The sequence below is a fragment of the Tribolium castaneum genome, chromosome 3 (genome assembly GCF_031307605.1).
Source record: "Tribolium castaneum strain GA2 chromosome 3, icTriCast1.1, whole genome shotgun sequence".
NCBI classification, from domain to species: Eukaryota; Metazoa; Arthropoda; class Insecta; order Coleoptera; family Tenebrionidae; genus Tribolium; species Tribolium castaneum.
In genome coordinates this window covers 8,598,948-8,618,575 of record NC_087396.1, presented here as the reverse complement: position 1 = coordinate 8,618,575, position 19,628 = coordinate 8,598,948, and the positions used below count along the sequence as shown (strand labels likewise).

The 19,628-nt window shown below is 31.5% G+C and overlaps 1 protein-coding gene across 1 annotated transcript in view; it reads left to right on the top strand.

Annotated features, from left to right (window-relative positions):
• The window catches only part of sha (shavenoid), a 72,093-nt gene that overhangs the window by 8,888 nt on the left and 43,577 nt on the right, over nt 1-19,628 (top strand). Inside the window, exons 2-3 of the mRNA XM_961646.4 lie at nt 6,759-6,907; nt 11,475-11,624. Coding sequence (XP_966739.2) covers nt 6,787-6,907; nt 11,475-11,624 — 271 coding nt within the window. The 5' untranslated portion in view covers nt 6,759-6,786. The remainder of the gene's footprint in view (nt 1-6,758; nt 6,908-11,474; nt 11,625-19,628) is intronic.

Genomic DNA, 19,628 nt, shown 5'->3' with positions numbered 1-19,628 from the left:
AAACAAAATTAAAACAGTAAGCAAAGGATTAAAATAAAACAAAAAAACATGGTCAGTTGAAAAAGAAAAACTGTGATAAAACATTTAATGTCAGCTCGACTTTTAAATATTGGAATTTCCCGCCATTTTCATGCCTTAATAGGCATCTTAAGGCTAGGTTAAACCTATTCGTCTTATGGCGTTTTCAATGTAAAAGAATTGTGGCTATAATTAAGTCATTTGAAAAGATATCAACGTCGTTTCAAAACCCAATGTATCTTAGAAATGATATCTATAAAGTGTCTTTTAGAAAATCTAAAAAAATCTAGTACTTAATAAATTATGGCTATTTAAATATACACGTTTTTGGACTAAAACACGTATAAACACACCAAGGCTTCAAAATGAAAAACACTCTCCAACCAATCGATAGAGATTTTTATTTCAAACAGCTTGGTATTTTTAATTTTTTTTTTATTATTAAAAATAAGCTTGATATCGCCACAATTCTAATTCATTGGAAGCACAAAATTTCTGGGGCGATGATTTATAGTAGATGACAAATCCGCAGAAAGATTTACAATGGGACCGAAGGGTCTGGTACCTGCTAAAAATGATAAGATTTGTCATGTCTCAATTTCTTGTTATATATTATATACACTGCTCAACAATTGAAGTGGATATTGAGACAAATTCTAAATTTTGGTAATTCATTGTATATTAAATAACAAAAAACAGCCACAGTAAATAAATTAATACTCATTCACACACATAATTAAAAACTGAAAAAAAATTGCCCGTGAAAAATCAGAACTAGAAGTAAAACAAAAAATGAATAAAACCTAACTAAACTTAAAAGTTCTCAAAGTCAAATTTTACACCGTTCCTACATAAACCTAGTACCGTGTAGGTCCACCCCTGGCTCTTAGCAGAGCTCTTACTCGATTGGAGAGACTCATTATTAAATTATTAATAAAATCTTGAGGTATCGCTCTCCAAATTTCTTGCAATCCATTAGCCAGTTCTTGTAACGTTTCAGGAGGCTGCTGGAGCTGGTTTAAACACCTAGACATTTCGGCCCAAACATGTTCAATGCAGTTCATGTCAGGCGAACAGGGTGGCCACTCCATTCGTGTAATGCCATGGTGTTCTATGCGCTCATTCACAATTCTGGCGCGATGAGGGCCGGCATTATCGTCAATAAATACGAATCGTTTGCCTATTGCACCAAAAAATGGCACAATTATCGGCTCTATCACTCTGTCTTATTTGTCTTATTTATCAATGACTTTAATACAAACATTTTTTTTTACTATTTTTACCTTTATGTGTAGGTAATTCTCTACTATATACACCATAGAGTTGGTGCGCCGGTTTTTAAGCACCCGGTAGAAGTGTAACCACATGACATTTAATTACATATTAAATTGCTTTGAGGATTTATTATGACCTATTGGATCGTTGAAAAAATGGTGTATCCAGCTCGAATTTAACGACTATAGAGGAACTCACAAGCATTGCATAATTTTCGTTCGCATTTGGTGATTTTTTGGTGTAATTCTTGACAAAATTTTGCTAAATAATGGCGTATTTGTATAAATAACGTCCGACTATTATCTTAAGGGTGATTAAAAGTACCGAACAATTCCTCGGGTGGTGATAAACTGAACTAAAAGTTCATATAACAAAAAATTGTTTAAGCCTTTATGTCTCTTCAGAATATATTTTTTAACGTAAACGACACCTTCTGGAACATTAACAATCATCAATTAATGTCTCATGAAGTTATGACGTACAAAACATTAAAAATATTGCAATTTCGACAATAAATTAAACTCAACATCATAGGAAACCAAAGAGCAACAATAGGTACCGTTGGTAAGAAAAAACAATAAAAAATATATATAAAAATTAAGTTGTTTAAAAAAAATCTGACTTCATTTAATCACCATTAGAGAATTTGTTCGACACTTTTGAATCAAAAAATGGTAAAATCTTATCATTCTCGATCAAATTTATTGAGTTTTCAAAATCTCATAGAGCACTGACCTGTGAAAATGTCCAGCCCAACAAAGCCTATACGGTATTTTAAACAATATTTTAGCAATAATTGCTTATCCGAGTGTTCGTTTTTCGCGTTTGCTACCATATGGCGTGAAGATATCGTCCCATAGGCCGATCTGGCCAAGATCATTAATCCGCAACTCGTAAATCGTGTTATAGCAGACCGTTAAAAGTACCATGAAATATTGAACATATGTTTTTTTATACAAACATTCCTATATTTGCCATCTGCCGGAACGTGTGCCAAACAAACGTGAGGCCTCTAACATTTTACCCATGTTACGTCGCATCGCCATTGTTCAAATTGCATTCAATGCAAACGAAAGTGTTTGAAGTTTTCCTGTGAACGTGTCACACGTTAAAATTTTTGATTCGAGACGAAGGAAGTGAACAATGCCCAAAGAGGAAAGCACTCAATGGAGACCCACTTTGATTAATTAGCACGGAAATTTATTATTGCTTTATTTTATAGGCAGATGTCGAAAGTTGAAACATTCAGATCAATAAAGCTAACATTGTTGTGCAGAAAAATTTAGAAATTCAAATAGCTGAGATTTAAATTAAAAACTATTGGGCTTTAAGTCATTATAATAAATCAATAGGTAATAAACTAATTGCGGCTGCTTAATTAATTATTAAAATTGATTCAAATGAGACGGTAACGGATGTAGTTAATATAATAAATTACAAAGTGGTTCAGTATGTTGTAAAACTAGACCTATCCTTTGAGGTTTAGATAGGTACCCCTGATAAGCCAAATAGAACTATAAATTCGCTAAGTAAAACCGAAAATCATTAAATTGAGTCAAAGATTTTATTATTTTTTTTAGAAATTTCATAAAAAATAAAATTATATATAACAATAAATTTTTACACTTTCCTTAGAAGGTTATAAATTAATCAAAAAATCATCGAATTAATACAACAAATGTAATTTTTCTACGCTTAAAAGTTTCGATGATTTACACATTGTTGAGCAATATTGTTATTAGTTATTACATTTATTTAGTCCAAAAACAACAACAGATGGTTTATTAACCGTCTAAACACGTTTTTGAAGACACAGTTTTTTGGTGAAACTTAACTAAACCGGACAAAAAAATTACAACTGCGTTCAAAACAAAAGCATTTGCTTGATATTGACATGTTCCCATTATTGTCACTTTTTTTGATCTAGAAGCGCATTTATTTAACGAAATAGCGTAATTAAATAAAAAAAAATCGCTTAATTAAGCCAGCGATGGTGTTTTGAGTTTTTAGAACTAATAATAATAATTTATTTAGACGCCAAGGGGAGGCATTTTACAGTAAATAACAAATAAGTACAGAAAACATCACACATTTCTAGTAACATATATTTAAAAACATTCAGTGAGACACCAGAAAAACATAAATGTTTAGCATATTTATTCGAATCCAAAAATAAGCTGTTTAATAAGGGAGAGTTCTAGGAATAATTATGCTTATTTATATAAACAAAGAAAAGTCTATGTCTTCTGGTGGCTACCCTGGGAAGAATTGAAAATTGAATTTAACTTTACTCAAAATATCAGGCACTTTTATGAATCCATTAAATAACATATAAAAAAAACAGTCTATGGAGACTACAACGATTATGTAAGCACATTACAGATAAGTTAAGAAGCACAATGTCAATACTAAGAATAATATTTAAATTATGTAATTTGAAACTAACATATTTGAAGAAACTATTTTGTATTTCTTCATTACAATTCATATGGGTACCATACGAAGGTGACCACACTATACAGCTGTATTCAAGATTTGATCGAACCAAAGCATAGTACAAAATTTATTTACGTCTGATATTTTGAGAGTCAGAGGTCCATCTTTTAATACATCCTAACAATTTTCTACTCTTAGACAGAGTTGAGCGTAATCAGAATAAAATGTAATTAAATTAATAATTCAATTACAGATTAATCTAATTACAATGTAATCTGATTACTTTGTATTTAGTTACATTGTAATTGCAATTACTTTTTTATTAGCTGTAACAAATTACATATTAATTCAATTAAAAAGTAATCGATTAATTTGTAATTAATTTCATTATAACAGATTTTTTTTAGAGAATCATCCCCTTAAGACGTTAAATGGGGTATTTAAGTTTGAATTCCAGAAAATCCGTCAAATATACATATACCATAAAATTGTTAATGAGATCTTTGCTGAAGAATTAAGAAACACGTGTGTAGGTTTTTAAAAATTAGACCCTGAAGGGAGGGTAGTTAAACAGAGGTTAAAAATTGTATAAAAATTAGTAATTTTTTTAAATTGCGTATATTTATAAAAATTGGTCTTTGAGGATTCGGTTAAAAACAAAAAACGCATGTTTTGGACGTTTTAGAAATTCGACCTCTACGGGGGTGCAAAATAAAAAATATATTCAATAAAAAAATGTAATTGAATAAAATAATCAGGTTAGGCATATTGTAATTAGAATTACTCTGTGATCAGATTAATCTGTAATTAGTTACTCACAAGCAATACTTAAGTAATCTGTTACAAAGTAATCGAATTACAAATTACCGGTTAATTATAATTATTAATTATTAACTAGATTACATTTTGCCGAACACTGCTCTTGGATACTATATGATCAATATGATATAAAAAATTGAGCTTGCTGTCTAAAAGTACACCCAGATCTTTAATAGAATCAATTATTTCTAATGCAGTGGGATCTAAGACATAGTTAGGGCGGGTAGGAGATACTTTTCGACTGAAACAATGGATCGACATTTCTGAATATTTAAATCTAGTTCATTCTGTTTACACCAACTTACCAAAGCATTCAAGTCATTTTGTGATATTACTGATTTTTATAAATCTGTAAACTTTCATTAAAATGTAAGTATTCAAAAAATCACCGAAGTTAGTCGATCACTGCGTTTTTCATAAACTGTAATGTTGTCTACAAAGAGCAAAGATTACAATATTTTTACATTTTTAAACATTTTAGCATCAAGGAACTCAGTTATTTTGAAAAACTGCAGCAATATTAAAACGAAAATAACCCAACAAACTGGAATAAAAGTAGTGTTATCTTTTCCTATTTAAAAAGTACATCTTATAAGGTGACACATATTTTCAAAATGAAATGTGTTAATTTTATTTAACAACATTGATAAATCGGACAAGTTCATTTTTATCAATTATTTTATTCATAATTTTGGGCACCTTTTTCAATAAAATGTAAAGCAGAACATGCGATAATTACTTTTTTGGATATTGTAGGTAGGTATTAAATTAAAGACCACTGAAAAAGTTTTAAAATCTTTCTTTAATCTTTCGGCGACTTTCTTTTTTTCTCTAGTTTTATTTGTTGAAAGTCAATATGAGCTGTTTCAAAACTATAAAAACGCCAACGTCGCATTTTCTCTCAAAAGCTGTTATAAATAATTCATGCACTTCAAAAAAAAAACAGCTAATGTAATTTGTACTTTCAATGAGAAATCTAATTTAATTTAAAAATCTTATTTAAAAAAAGAATTTGGTAAAATGCGACGTTGGCGTTTTTATAGCTTTGAAACAGCTAATAGTAAACGAAGATTCAACTAGACGCATCGCATGAATGAGAAAAACTAGCGGCTTTCAATTGAAATAAAAATTTTCTCCATTGAAGTTCTGAAAAAGTGCTATCACCGTCGCATTTTTTGCAATAAATTTCTCTAATATTGTTGTATTCGTACTTTCACAATATGGGTATATAATGTCAATTAGGAGATTCTTTTAGGCAAAAAAAGAGGAAAAGTTGTTTACTCTTCCACATATAGGAAGAAAAGATCCATCCAAGTTTATTACAATGTTCGAAGAGCAATTACTAGTAATAAAAAATTACCAACAGCGGTAGCAAACTTATCAAATGACTTGACACCACATTTGCATGTAAATAATAAATATCTTCATCTTGACAAGCAAACAAATTGTCCAACTGTTCACACATCCCAGGTACTTTTCAATAATTGATAAATATTTCAAGTTTGTTTACAATTTATTATTCTATCATCATATTTCTTGCTTGAGAGCCCACCTAGTTGAGAATTTCAAAATCACTTAAATAAGCAGGTTACAGTAGAATCCGATTTGCTTTCTCCCTAAATAGAGTGAAAAAAATCATGAATAATAAAACTGTGACCAACGCAAGATCTTAATAAAAGCACAGTAAAATTTATAGTGTGCTAATGCTAATGTCAGTTTTATGTCTCCATCAGAAACAATTAATTCATTCGTAATAAACTGAGAATTCAGGTGCACCGGATTACCTGGATTCGGTCCGATGTTCATTCAGTTGTTAATTAAATTTTTCTTTACACACATATTGCGGAAAAATTTGATTATGAAGTTTGAGCAGCAACACTTTTGCTATTGTAATTCAGAATTCTTGACATTACATCGTCATATCTGATTTCGTCACGACTTGTATAATTATTATCAATTTGGAAAACTTTTCCTGAACTTACGTAAGACGTTTCTCATCTCAGTGATGAATAATTGTAACGTTACAATTTTTGATAGTCAGATCAGTTTCATGGGAACTGTTTCTCCAAACTTATTATCTTGTCAGATTTGTTTCACTTCAACCTCTTTCAACTTCCATTAATCACCCAAATCTCTGTACCAACTAATGACTTGTTATTTAGTAAAAATCGTAACAAAATTAAGTAATTAGGGTTCTGTCTCGGTTTCAGATACAATGTTTGTGAGAACGGATCACTTATGGAGGTAGCTGGTTTGTTGTTCTTGATGCTACCATGCCTGGCATACGCGATGGGAGGAATGACGGATGTTAGCCTAAGGATCACCAGGCAGAACAAAGGGGATGTCTTCACCCCAGAAGGTATTACATCTAGAGTTGTACACTATATTTTTTCTACAAGTGATTGAAACAAAAACTATAAATAAACTTCTTTCTATCAATTTAACACAAAAAAAAATAATTACAAGAGCTGATAGTAAGAAAACATTTGTAACAGATTATTAAAAACAAAGAAAATTGAAGAAAACTCCATAGTTCATAGAAATTATATAAAATTTAAATTTTAGAAGGGTCGAGAGGGAAAATTTAAATAGTTTTTTGACATGTAAGGAAAACAATTTAACAAAAAAAAAACCTAACAATTCGATTTGAATTAAATAAAAGAAAACAAGCTGTTTTCTGAATATTCTTTACAACCTTGTTATAAATTGGCACCCAACGTGGCGCAGAAGAGAAAAAATCGTTGCCTCGTATAAATGAATGATAATACAAAACTACCTACAATTTGTAAGGTACTGCTTGATGAAAGTATTTTCTGGATGACGACACTTCTAGTTATATTGGAACTCGTGATCAACTTTGTTATTTTAAATAAAAAGCTATGATATGTGTTGATTGAATTTTACATATTATGAAATCGTATTTACTAAAAGTTGGACAAATACTAGATCTTTTCTTTAGGGTATACGAGTACAAAACTAGAACTCACTAATAAACAAACCTACAATAAAATCTTTAGTTACACATGAGAAATTTAAAAAATTCATGTATAAATGTTTCTAACAAAAAATGGCTAAATAGCATAATAGCATACAATAAGCATACCCATACCTACATCCTACATACTCGTAAAGAGAGAATGTTATATAATCTAAATCAACTGATTTTTCGCGTATTCAAAACAAAGTCCGAACTTTCAAAACGAATAAGACACTATTCCAAAGAATCGACCATACTTTCGACAAATATCAATGTAAGATGCAAGATGCAAAATTAAGGGCCGAATTACAGAAAGCGAAATTAACTAATTCGAATTAAGTTGCCATTTAAAATGCATTGACAAATTTTCTGTAAACCGGCTCTTAACTCTCCACAAATCAGTAAAAAAATAGAATATTTCATTTGAAAACATAAAGTTATGAGGTATTACACTAAAGAATTTTCACAAATCTATGTCAGTTATGAATTTTGTCTGATCCTAACATTTACTTGTTTATACAATAAGGGCCGGTTTACAGAAAGCGAAATTAAGAGTTAATTCAGAATTAAACTAATTCCAAGATAGTTGCCATTTGCAATGCAAAGACAAATGTTTACAGAACATTTTAATTGCAGTTATACAGGTGTCTCAAAATTGACGCCCGTGCGTTAGGAATTTGACGCAGGGGGTTAATACAAATCGAAAGTTAAGAGTAAAAAAAATTCCAATTGTCTTTAGTTTTCGAGTTATTGAGAAAAAGGTAATTATAAGCTTTATGCTGTCCTTCCAATTGTTTGTGCAACATAATTAATAAGTTAATGTTAGCGATGTTAAAATTCTTTGGATCACTCTGTCTAGTGGGGAATATTATTAATTTCCTTCGGTTTTGTATGTTTAAAATGATACGATATCACTACATTATTACATTCGAGATTTTGTCGATTGTTAAAAGCTCGGTTATGAGTTAGAGGTGTTTATGATGGCAATGCCGCTACAGAGGCTAGGGCATATGCGGAAAAGTTTCTAAATCGCATTGTAGCGTATTTTATGACAACAAATTTGGTCAATTCGCTTTTAATAATATTTAATGTTTAAATTTTAAATTTTAGTTACGTATCAATAACTCGACAAGGAAGGACAATCAGACAATTTTCCACTCTTAACTTTCGAATTTCAATTTTTTTTAGTCTTCTGAAGCAAACCCTAAAAGCACGGGCGTCAATTTTGAGACACCCTGTATTTTAATCACGATTAACTTGATATTTGTCAATACATTTTAAATGGCAACTTAATTCGAATTAGTTTAATTTTGAATTAAATCTTAATTTCGCTTTCTGTAAACCGGCGTTAAGAACCGGTTTACAGAACATTTTAATTGCAATTAAATTTTAATCGTGATTAACTTGACATTTGTCAATGCATGTTAAATGTCAACTTAATTCGAATTAGTTTAATTTTGAGTAAAATTTTAATTTCGCTTTCTTTAAACCGGCCCTTAATACTTAATAATAATTATTATTGGAGTTTTAATCAACTTCTCCTCAAACGCATTGCTTTATGGTTTTATGTATACCTATTTCCAGTTCTTCAGAAATAACGTTAAAATTTTGGCAATCATTTTTTGAAAATAATAATAAAGAAATGCTTACCCTTTTAAATGACCAATACAAATCAAAATAAATATTTTATTTATTATTATTTATATTTATATTTTATATTTATTTATATTTATATTATTATAATCAAATTTGTTTTAGATGTATTAGTTTTAGTCTTAGTAGTGCTTTATTTACGTACTACAATATGACTAAAGCTAGGCATGCCTTATTTAGGCATATTATATTGCGCAAGTCAATACCTGCTATAGAAATTTATACAATCAGTTCAGAAATGTTCATTGGTAGACTATGGGCCAAATGACTTTATATTACATTTGTGAGTACTGTCATCTTTCTCAGATCTTTAAATTAGCTTTTTACTCATTTTTTGCAATTTTCGAGAAAGTTATTTTACCTGCATAGGTTTGTCTTGCTTTGTGTTTTATGTTCACGTGATTTTTCTTGTTGTGTTTATTTTTTGATTCAATGCCTATTGCATTATTTTGACGGGTCTGTTGCTTTGACGGCATTTACAATTTATATTAAGCGGCACATGACCTCTAAATTTCATAGGTGACTTGATGCACAACCATCTTTGAACAGAGTGTACTTACTTCAAACTTTATTAAATTTGTAACACAAAGTATCGCTTTAAAGTGTTATCTTTTAACAGAAAGCAATGGCTTCATTAATAAAGGGTTGAATTAATAACAAGAATTAAAAAATTCATATCAATGCGTATAACTAGGGTTTTTGATCTTTTATATTATATGGTGAAAAGTTTATTTCGTTAAACATCACATTCGTAACCCACATAAAGGTATTTATTCTTCAACACTGTCATAATTTACGGTTTTTCTCCTGTGTAAGAAAGTTCTAACAACTGCTTGGTATTTCTCAGTACGAAACGTCAGATTATTTTTAACAAATTTAAAGAATTTTTAAGCCTTGTTGAGTCTAATTCAAAGAATAAAATGTTGTATTGACCTTTTCGTGTAAATCGATTCATTTATTTCACTTCGTGGATGATAAACTTTTTGTTATCACCCGATGTTATAAATCCACTCGGTAAATAAATAACTGTTATAGTATCAATCCTACCTTCAGTTTAAAAAAAGTCCATGTCAGTGCATTACAAAGAGTTCTATAGAAACGCCAATGCAAAATATGGACTAAATGCTCGCTAGACGATAACTTGAGTTAAACCACAGCTGTAGAAAAATGGTTTTCACTAGCATTTTTAGCACTAAGATTTGACACAAGTTGTTTTGATATTGCCAATGCCCTTACTTATCTCAAAATTAACTCAAATTTAAAAAAATTGTCCAAATAAAGACATGGGTTTAGACTTATCCAAAAATTATTGTGTCTTTAAAGGACAAGTTTTCAGATGGGTTTAAAAATTAAAAAACATTACGCGCTAAAAGCATAGTGACAGTTTGTGGCAAAAACCATACGATTGAAATGCCAATGTCGTATTTTTTCTACAAGTTAGTAAGTTAGTTAGTAATTCGGTAAAATACGACGCTGTCATTTCTATAGTTTAGTTTATAGTTTTAATAAGGTACAGGGTTAAGTAGTTATTAATTTATAGAACCTTAAATTGTCCAATGTTTAAATTTACACGTGTCTGACAGCTATCGATAGCGATTTGAGTGAAGAAGCATTTTTGTTGCAGAGGATATCGTTTCCTCAAAATTAATACTTTTAAGGCTGAGTCTAAACTCCCGACATCGGTATCCAGTCTAATCCCGGTAGCGTCATGAACATTGAAAGTGACGTCATCAATGACCGGGATTTGTCTTCACTCATGGCTTTCTGCACATTGGCGCGACAAACAAAAATATAAACCCGTGTTTTATGTAAATAATTTATTTTTACTGAAAATTATGCTTTAAAATTGTGGCTTTGCTAAAATAGGTACTGTGACTAGAGTTGAACCGTAAAACACAAAAAATGTGACACGAAAAAAAGCAAACAGAAATTAATCCGAAAATATATTCGGTTTTCGTAATTACCCGATTAAAAAGTATAGGTATGTTCTCCTAAGTAACTGTGCTAGATTTTATACAATTTGATCACATTGTTACGCAGTTATGGTGCAAGAAAGAATTAAGAATTTCCATAATTTTCATACCCTTAACTGCAAAATTTTAAAATTGAAATAGGCCTTTTCTTCGGACAATAAAATAATTTTCATAAGAGAAGTTTTTTCCTTCAAAAAAATATGTAGCAAGTTGCAATGGCTATAAACCATTGCGAACAATTATATGTATAATTAGTTAATTACACATGTATTTCGAGAAATACTTTCAAGCTCTAGAAAACACTAATTATTCTGTTGGTGTAGATGTGAAATCATGCACTCCCGAAACTTGCGTGGGTTTGAGCAGCGGTACGGCTTCAGCCCCATCATATAGCGACCCATGCACCTGCCAATGTCACCCCCATTTGCCCGCATTCAGAGAAGACCTACGAATATGCGTGGACGATATTCACGGTAAGTCGTGTACAATGCCTTAGCATACATTATGCGCTAGACTTTACGATACGTAATAACGAATCGCAATTAGGATTCATTTAATTCAGTTATTTCTTTAGAGAAAATTCATTTATACAGAACGACCGTTGCAAGAGAAGAATGCACCAGACTAACGAGAGAAATAATTGTTTAATGGGCGTATTTACGGCCTGTACTTTAGACAATCCGTGGGGAATTCAAACAGGTTATTTTTGAAACAGCAGCCGCACCTAGTGCGAAAATTTTTCCGATGACTGAGTAATTATTAAAACTTTTACAACAGTTATTCATAACAAATATCAACATCATAATTATGAGATATACTTTTCTCGAGTCACGCTTCTCTAACAACGCGAAATACTTTTTAACATTCATAGCATCCTCTCCAGATTTGTGACGGTTATTGTCGTATCATCTGCAACAAATCCGGAATGGTAAAGCTCCAAAGATGCATAAAAACGCAGGAAGTGTCGGTTTGAGAATTTGCGGAATTTGGATTGATGGAGATGTTCTAATTCTCGTAAACCGTACGAAACGTGTTTGAATGTCGGATTTCATATTCTTCCAATTATATTCTTTCGCAATCGCTTGGCACAAGACATCATTAAGGCTGACTGATTGTTGCTTGTGGTTTGCAAAACCTGTTGAAAGTTAGAAGCGTCATCATTTGTTGTGCAGGAAAAACATGTTTCGAAGAAAATACTGACTTTAATATTAAAATGAATATCAAGTATTCTTTTGCTTAATTATACTTTTAATGTATTAAAAGCATTTTAATCTGTTCTATCGCGTCGAGTTTTAGTTATGAAAGCTTCTAGGCTAATCGTAGGTACACGGTGGTTGGGCTACCTTAACCATAAGGCTAACAAAATAAACTATAGCCTCAATATTTTTAAAACAATTGATTGTAACTTGGAAAAAATAGATTTCAATTCAAATTTTTAGAGTTCAGGTGCTTTCATGGGGTGGGGGGCAACAACATACTTGTACTTCTTGTTAGATTTTCTTGGCGTGGAAAATAAATAAAACAATGTTTAAAAATGCCCGACACACCAAACCTTTATTTGAAACACTACGCGTTTTAACCACAAAGTGGTCATTGTCATCCTCAGGTGAGAATATTAACAAACTTTGTTTTATTTTATTTACCATACTTGTAGCTTGTAATAAACGCCATAGAAAATATTTGCGGTGCAAAGGACTAGGCACACTTCTTATGGGAATTTAAGGACCACTCAAATTGAGTAATTTTTATATCAATCGATGCGTCACAAAAAACTGAACAAATCATATCATTGCGCCAAACGTGTGGCTTAATTAGGAACGCGGGAAATTGCAATCAAAGTGAAGATTTGTCCCATAAGAAAAGCATTGGGGCGGCTTTTCGGTGAGTACAAAGAGCTTGTAAATCTTCGAGATTTACAAGACTGCGGTATTACTACAATTACTAGATTGGGGGTTAGGTATAGGGAACAGACACTTTTATGGAAATAGGGATTTAAGCGGACAGAAGTTAATATCTCCAACAATAGGAATAATTTAAATTCAATCGCGATTTCTGGCTTTCCTAATCAAGCTACACGTTTGGCGCAATGATATGATTTGATCAGCTTTTTGAGATGCATCGATTGATATAAAAAATTTCCAATTTGAGTGGTCCTTAAATTCCCATAAGAAGTGTGCCTAGTCCTTTTGAACACCAGATTTTCTCAAGATTTCTTGGAATTTCTTCATAATTTCCTCTGATTACATTTTTGTTGGCACCGTTTTGAGCTGATGTATAGTCTTCGAAGTGAATTAGAGAAGATTGACTAAAATAATAAATCATTGAATAATGCTGTTGGGGTCAGATGATTAGCCTGCAGCTCGGCCTACAGTAAAATGCAAATTAGGGTTATATATACGCTGGTACTGCACAAAACTCTAATCTCTAATTTTACTACAGACTGATTATCTTCTATCCTAAGCTGCATTGTTGCATATGTTTTATTACTTTAGTCAATCTTGTTGCAAGACTACAGGGTGCTGCATTTTTGGATGTCCGAATTCACAAGCTTTCTAATGATATGTGGTTTGTAGAGCAAGTTTGAAATATTTCTTAACGTGTTAAAAAAATCGTTCTCTTATAAGGTATTAACAATGATGTTGCTTAGTCCATAGAGACGGGTAGAGATAGTATACCTTTATTTTACAAGTAGTTGCTATGGTAAATTATTTGATTTAGTTATTTTTTTTTATCTTACTCGATAGCACACAAAAAAAATTTCGACTAAATTGCCAGTTAGTAACCGTCAATTGCCATATACTATACTAAGTGGCAATTGCCAAATACTATCTGGCCAATTAGTAAGTGTCAATTGACAGATAGTAACTGGCAATTGCGCATTAGTAAATGCGCCACACAGGTCGGAGAAGTGGTGAAGATAGCATTGATACCTACATGTTACCAATTACAACGGACCTGTTGAATTTATAGTGGCAGTCCCGCCTAAACCCCGCGTTAAAATAATTGAAAATTCTGATAAATATTTATTTGAAAATTAATATTCCGTCATAATCAATTAAGCCCTGCGCATTAAAAATATTTTCAAAATAGCGACACTATCGGTTATACCGGAAACCGGAATAAGCTTACGTACTTAAATTATTAGGTACAGCATTTTTGAATTACTCGATTATTTCAAGTTTAAGAATTTATCAGCTTTCCCTGTACCTACCTAAATTTGTCCGTTTTCGAATTATTTAGTTTTTTTTCAATTAATAGATAGAAGAATACATAGAAGATAGAAAACATGTTACATCGGTCTGTATTGGTATTCTCTATACCAGTGTTTAATAGTTTTCATTAAGGGACATCGCAAATAGACAGTTGTTCTTGTCATTGATTGTATGTCCATTGCCCCACAGTATCTCTCTAATTGCCAGATACTAAGTAGCAATTGCCAGTTACTAATTGTCAATTGTCAGTTGTTACCTGGCAGCTGACACTTACTAACTGGCAATTGCCACTTGGTATCTGTCAATTGCCACTTACTATCTGGCAATTGACACTTACTAACTGGCAATTGACAGTTATCAATTACAATTAGTATCTGGCAATTGCGAGTTACTATCAAGCAATTGACAGTTAGTATTTGGCAATTGCCAGTTAATAACTGCCAGTTAGTAACTGGCAATTTACTCGATTTTTTTTGTGTGTGACTCTTCAGCGCTTTCGTACTTTCATATCTATAGAATGAAGTGGTCAATTGTTGCTTTTTTATTCTATCGGTAAAAAAAATAACAAAAATTTTTCAAAGTTCCTATAAGAGAAATCGTTGTATTATACACGTAAAGAAAAGTTAACATTATCTGCTCGTGATTTCTTTGTGAAACTCGTAATCCGCACTCGTTCCAGAAACACATCACTCACAGATAATAACATCTTCTCTTTCCTATTTTTTATTTATTTTATTAGTATTAATTCTTGACGAGTGAAATTTATTTATTTATTTCTGTTGCAAATTTATCGGAAAATAAGCGACTTCGCAGTGATTTTTCAAAAATTGGTCTCTTTTATAATAAAAAGTTGAATAATTCTGAAGGAAAAGAACATAGACCTATAATACATTATACAAAGTTACATTATTTTTTGCGTAGAATCTAATTATGCAGAAATGTATACAGGGTGTCTCAGCTAAGACTTTAGAGCCTGATATCTCAGATATTTGTCAAAGAATTTTTATAATATTTAAAATGCAGATATTTTAGAAGATAAAGATTAAAATCCAAATAATGCAACAACTCAAGCGCTAAAAATGTAATTTTTACATGCCTTTTTAAAATGTTAAGCCTTTTAAGACTTATATTAAAAAAATTATCGTCAGTGAAAAATGCTGTCAGAAAATCTCGTTCGTGGAAGACGTCTGTTTCGCGAGAAAAATAAGAAACAAACTGTTAAACGTGGGTACAGATGCAAAAGCGTAGATATCTATGAGAACTACCATTGAATTTTGGTCAATCCTACTCGCAGAAACGTAACTGTCACCCATACAAAGTTAAAAAACAATATTTTTGACTTACTTTTGGTACTGGATGCTTTAATTCTTTCAAAAAGGACTACAAGTCTTCAACAACAACTGAAAAGTTCTAGACACTTGAACATTCAGGACTTTGGAAATATTTCGTACACTGCTGATTGGATTCTCTTCAAAAGCTTGAATTACAGCCTCAGCTATTGCTTCGTTTTCAGTGACGTGATTTGTCCTCATTCGATTTAGTTCAGGTCCGCTTCCTGTGTCTTCAAATTATTGACGATTCTTTGAACTTTAAATTTCATAATTAACATTTCACAAAAAGTCCAACGACACTTTCCGTAGGCGAATATTGATACCTTTTTCAACAACACAGAAATTTCAGTCACTGTTGTTGGTTTTTAAAGTACTTTCACCAAATTAAAACAATTTTACTTTTCTGACAGCGCGCACACTTTTGACAGTTTTTTTTCAGTGGTACACAAAATGCTGCATAGAAATGCTTCATCACTTGTTTCAAAAGGTGACTGCCCAAATTACTATCAAAATTTGGATTAATTTTTTAATTTTAACATTTAATTTTTTTTCTTGGACCAGCCGAGCGATTTGGTTATTTTTTGTGCGGCCATTTATTTTTTGAGGTTTAATGATCCAACGGTAATTTGGCTTAATTTTAAATAAAAAAAATGTGTTTTAAAATTTTATTTTTTTACTTGAGGTCATTTTTTTGCCCCTAATTGAAAGAAAACCTCCTAAAGTATGTGCATTCTAAATTTCATGACAATCCGTTGACAAAACTGAGATATTAAGCTCGAAACTCTTAGCTAAGACACCCTATAGAGAATTTCACTTAAAAAATGTAACTTTGGTTCACCGCTCTGTACACCCGGTGCATAATAAGAATATTTCGGATAGTCGGTCTATCGGATAATGAAAACGGCTTGGCAATATTTCAAGTAGCAAAAAATTTATGGAGCTGTACAGGGTGCTGAGTTTTGGATGTCCGAATAGGGGATCTCCGAAACTAAGAGGTTTATTTGAGAAAAACGAGTGACACATTCTCGGGTCCTAGCGGTGATTCAAAAGAAGCGTATAATCTTTCGGGTGCTGATAAAGAACATAAATCTGAATTAAAAGTTCCTATGACAAAAAATTGCTTGAGCCTTTTTTCAAGAGATATAGCTCTTCAAAGTTAAATTTTTAATTCATTTTTTTGACGCTTCAGATAATATTTTTTTGACTTTAGTTAGAGGAAACGACAGCTCTTGTAACGTTAAACAAATACCTGTTGAAAAAAATCAACAATGGAGTGTTATACTCGAAAGTAAAAGTTTTTGGAAATTGCAGATTCTGAAAGTAGACACAAAATGATGTCTAGTAATATAGGTCTGAGTTTTTTTAAATCCGTACTTTTTTAGTAATAATAGAAAATTCGCGCTGTGACGTAAGCGATGTCTCGACTAATCATTCGTCAGTCTTTCGCTGCATACAATTAACGCTACGACCCACGTTTGGGTTGGTAAACGTCAAATACAAATGTCAAAACCGTGCGTTGTCGATTGTGACTGTGTTGTGCGCTAATATTTTGCAGGAGTTTGTGTTTTGGTAAAATGACTGCTCCTGCAGCACATCTGAAGTCGTATGTAAAACAACAGAGGTAGAAACTAAGAAAAAACGTACGTTTTTCAAGCTATCTTTGTTGGCCCAGTTTTCTATCTCAAGTTCTGTGACTGGCTGATTCAAAAAGGAACACTGCTGACGTCAGGCCAGGAATTTTCACTTTTTCAATTACTTTTCTCAAAAACGGTAGAACTTTGGTTAAAATAAAAAAATATGGGTCGCCTATTTTGTTGTTGGCTATCCGTATTAAAATTTTCATTTTTTAGTATAACACTCCATTACTGTCTACTAATATGCAAAACAATTAAAAACTTGTAAATTCGACAATAAATTAAATTCGACATCCTACGAAAAAAAGAGCAACAATCGATACCGTTACAAAGGAAATCAAACTAAAAAATATATAAAAAAAAGTTTGCTCAAAGAAAATCAGACTTCATTTTTGTACTTAAGTGACCGTTTTTTATTACCATCCGAGTGTTTGTTAGACACTTTAGAATCACCCTGTAAATGCATTCGATAGTAGGTACAACAGTTCAAGGCAAATATTGTTAAAAATGAAGGTGAATTGGTATGGAAGTGGAAACGTTTGCGAAATGCGAAGTTTTTTTTGAAAACTGAATGATTGATAATATTGAACAATTAACTTATAATCGGTTTATAAAAGTTAAAAAAAAAATGAGGACATTTAGATAGTGGCTAGAAAAGTGTTGAATTTGTCATGCTTAGAAACCGGGTATTAGGAAATATCCCTAACCCACAATTTTTTAGGGCTTTTCTTGAAACACGAAATATAATCTGCTTTGCTAAAAATGTAAATAATTGACACAATGTTAATTTCCAAAATTGACTTGTTGTACCCTAAATGTGTTTTAAACGTTCTAGAGCTGTTTTGAACATTCCTAATTAAAAATAAAATAGTTTTCACCATTTTTTAAATAGTATTTCGTTTAAAATTTCAATTTCAATTTAATTTCACCTTCTGTAAACCAACCATTAGGGCCGGTTTATAAAAAGCTATATTTAACTTTAATTCGTGGGTAAAAGTTAACAGCGCGAATGGATTAATCAAATTGCTTCAATTTGGTCACATGATCAGTTAATCACGCATTTAATTTCAAATTCAATTAATGAACTGGTCCTTAGTGTTTCAGTCACACAATTTTTAAGTTTGTCTATACTTCAACTTTTAGGCTCCTAGTTTCCCAATGTATATTTCATAATCATTTCATAAACTTTTCAGTTTTATGTGGTTTCAAATCCTTATAATTTTTGTTTTCCAATTTTTTTATGTTTTTTAATTCTCAGTCTTTCAGACACTACAAACTTTTAATCTCATTTTTTATTTTTTTTTAAATCAACTTTTCAGTTGTTTAGCGTTTTAGTTTCTTCGTAAATTAGTTTTTTATTGGCTGTGTCTAAACTCCCGGCACCGGTATCCATTCCAATCCCGACAGCGTAATGAACATTGAAGTGACGTTACCGTCGACCGGGATTTGTTTTCAATCTCGGCTTTCTGCATATCTGGCGCGACGAACAACAATATCAACCGGTGCGAAAAACTATTTTCTATCTAAATAATTTATTTTCACTAAAAAGTGTGCTCTGAAATCGTGCAGTAACTAGAGTTGTTTTTTTTTTAATTTTTTATATTGAATTTAGGGCGTAAACATTATATCTTGGATCGTGATCCAAGTTTAGGACGAGATTATCGCTTGGCCTGTTACATTATGTCGGACATAAGATTCAAAATTGGACAAAAATTTCTTAGTTATTCGGAAATGGAGAAATTCCTGAATTATTACGAGAAATAAACCTTTGCCAAGTTCTGGAAACATTACAGTAGCAACTTTAGCAAAGACACGACTTCACAGCACAAGTTTTAGTGAAAATTAATTATTTACTTAAAAAAACAGTTTTGTACACTGGTTTATATTGTTGTTTGTCGCGCCTCATGTGCAGAAAGCCGAAATTGAAGACAAATCCCGGTTGTTGGTGACGTCACTTTGAATGTTCATGACGTTGCCGGGATTGCACTGAATACCGGTGCCGGGAGTTTGAACACAGTTTATTTTATTGAGAAAGTAATGTTTCGGATTAGTGTTTCTCTTTTCCAGTTCTATATTTCATTCAGTATCTCAGTTTTTCAATCACCTAGTTCTTCTTAATAAGATGTATTGCTATAAAACCTAAATAGAATTTAATATACTTCTAAAAAGACAATATTAAAAATAGTATAGCAAAGTATGAGTGGATATTGAGATCTTTAAAACACGCACGATTTAAATAGAAATAGAGCAAGTGTTTTAAAGACCAGTTATCTACGAATATTTTTCATTGGTACATTTTG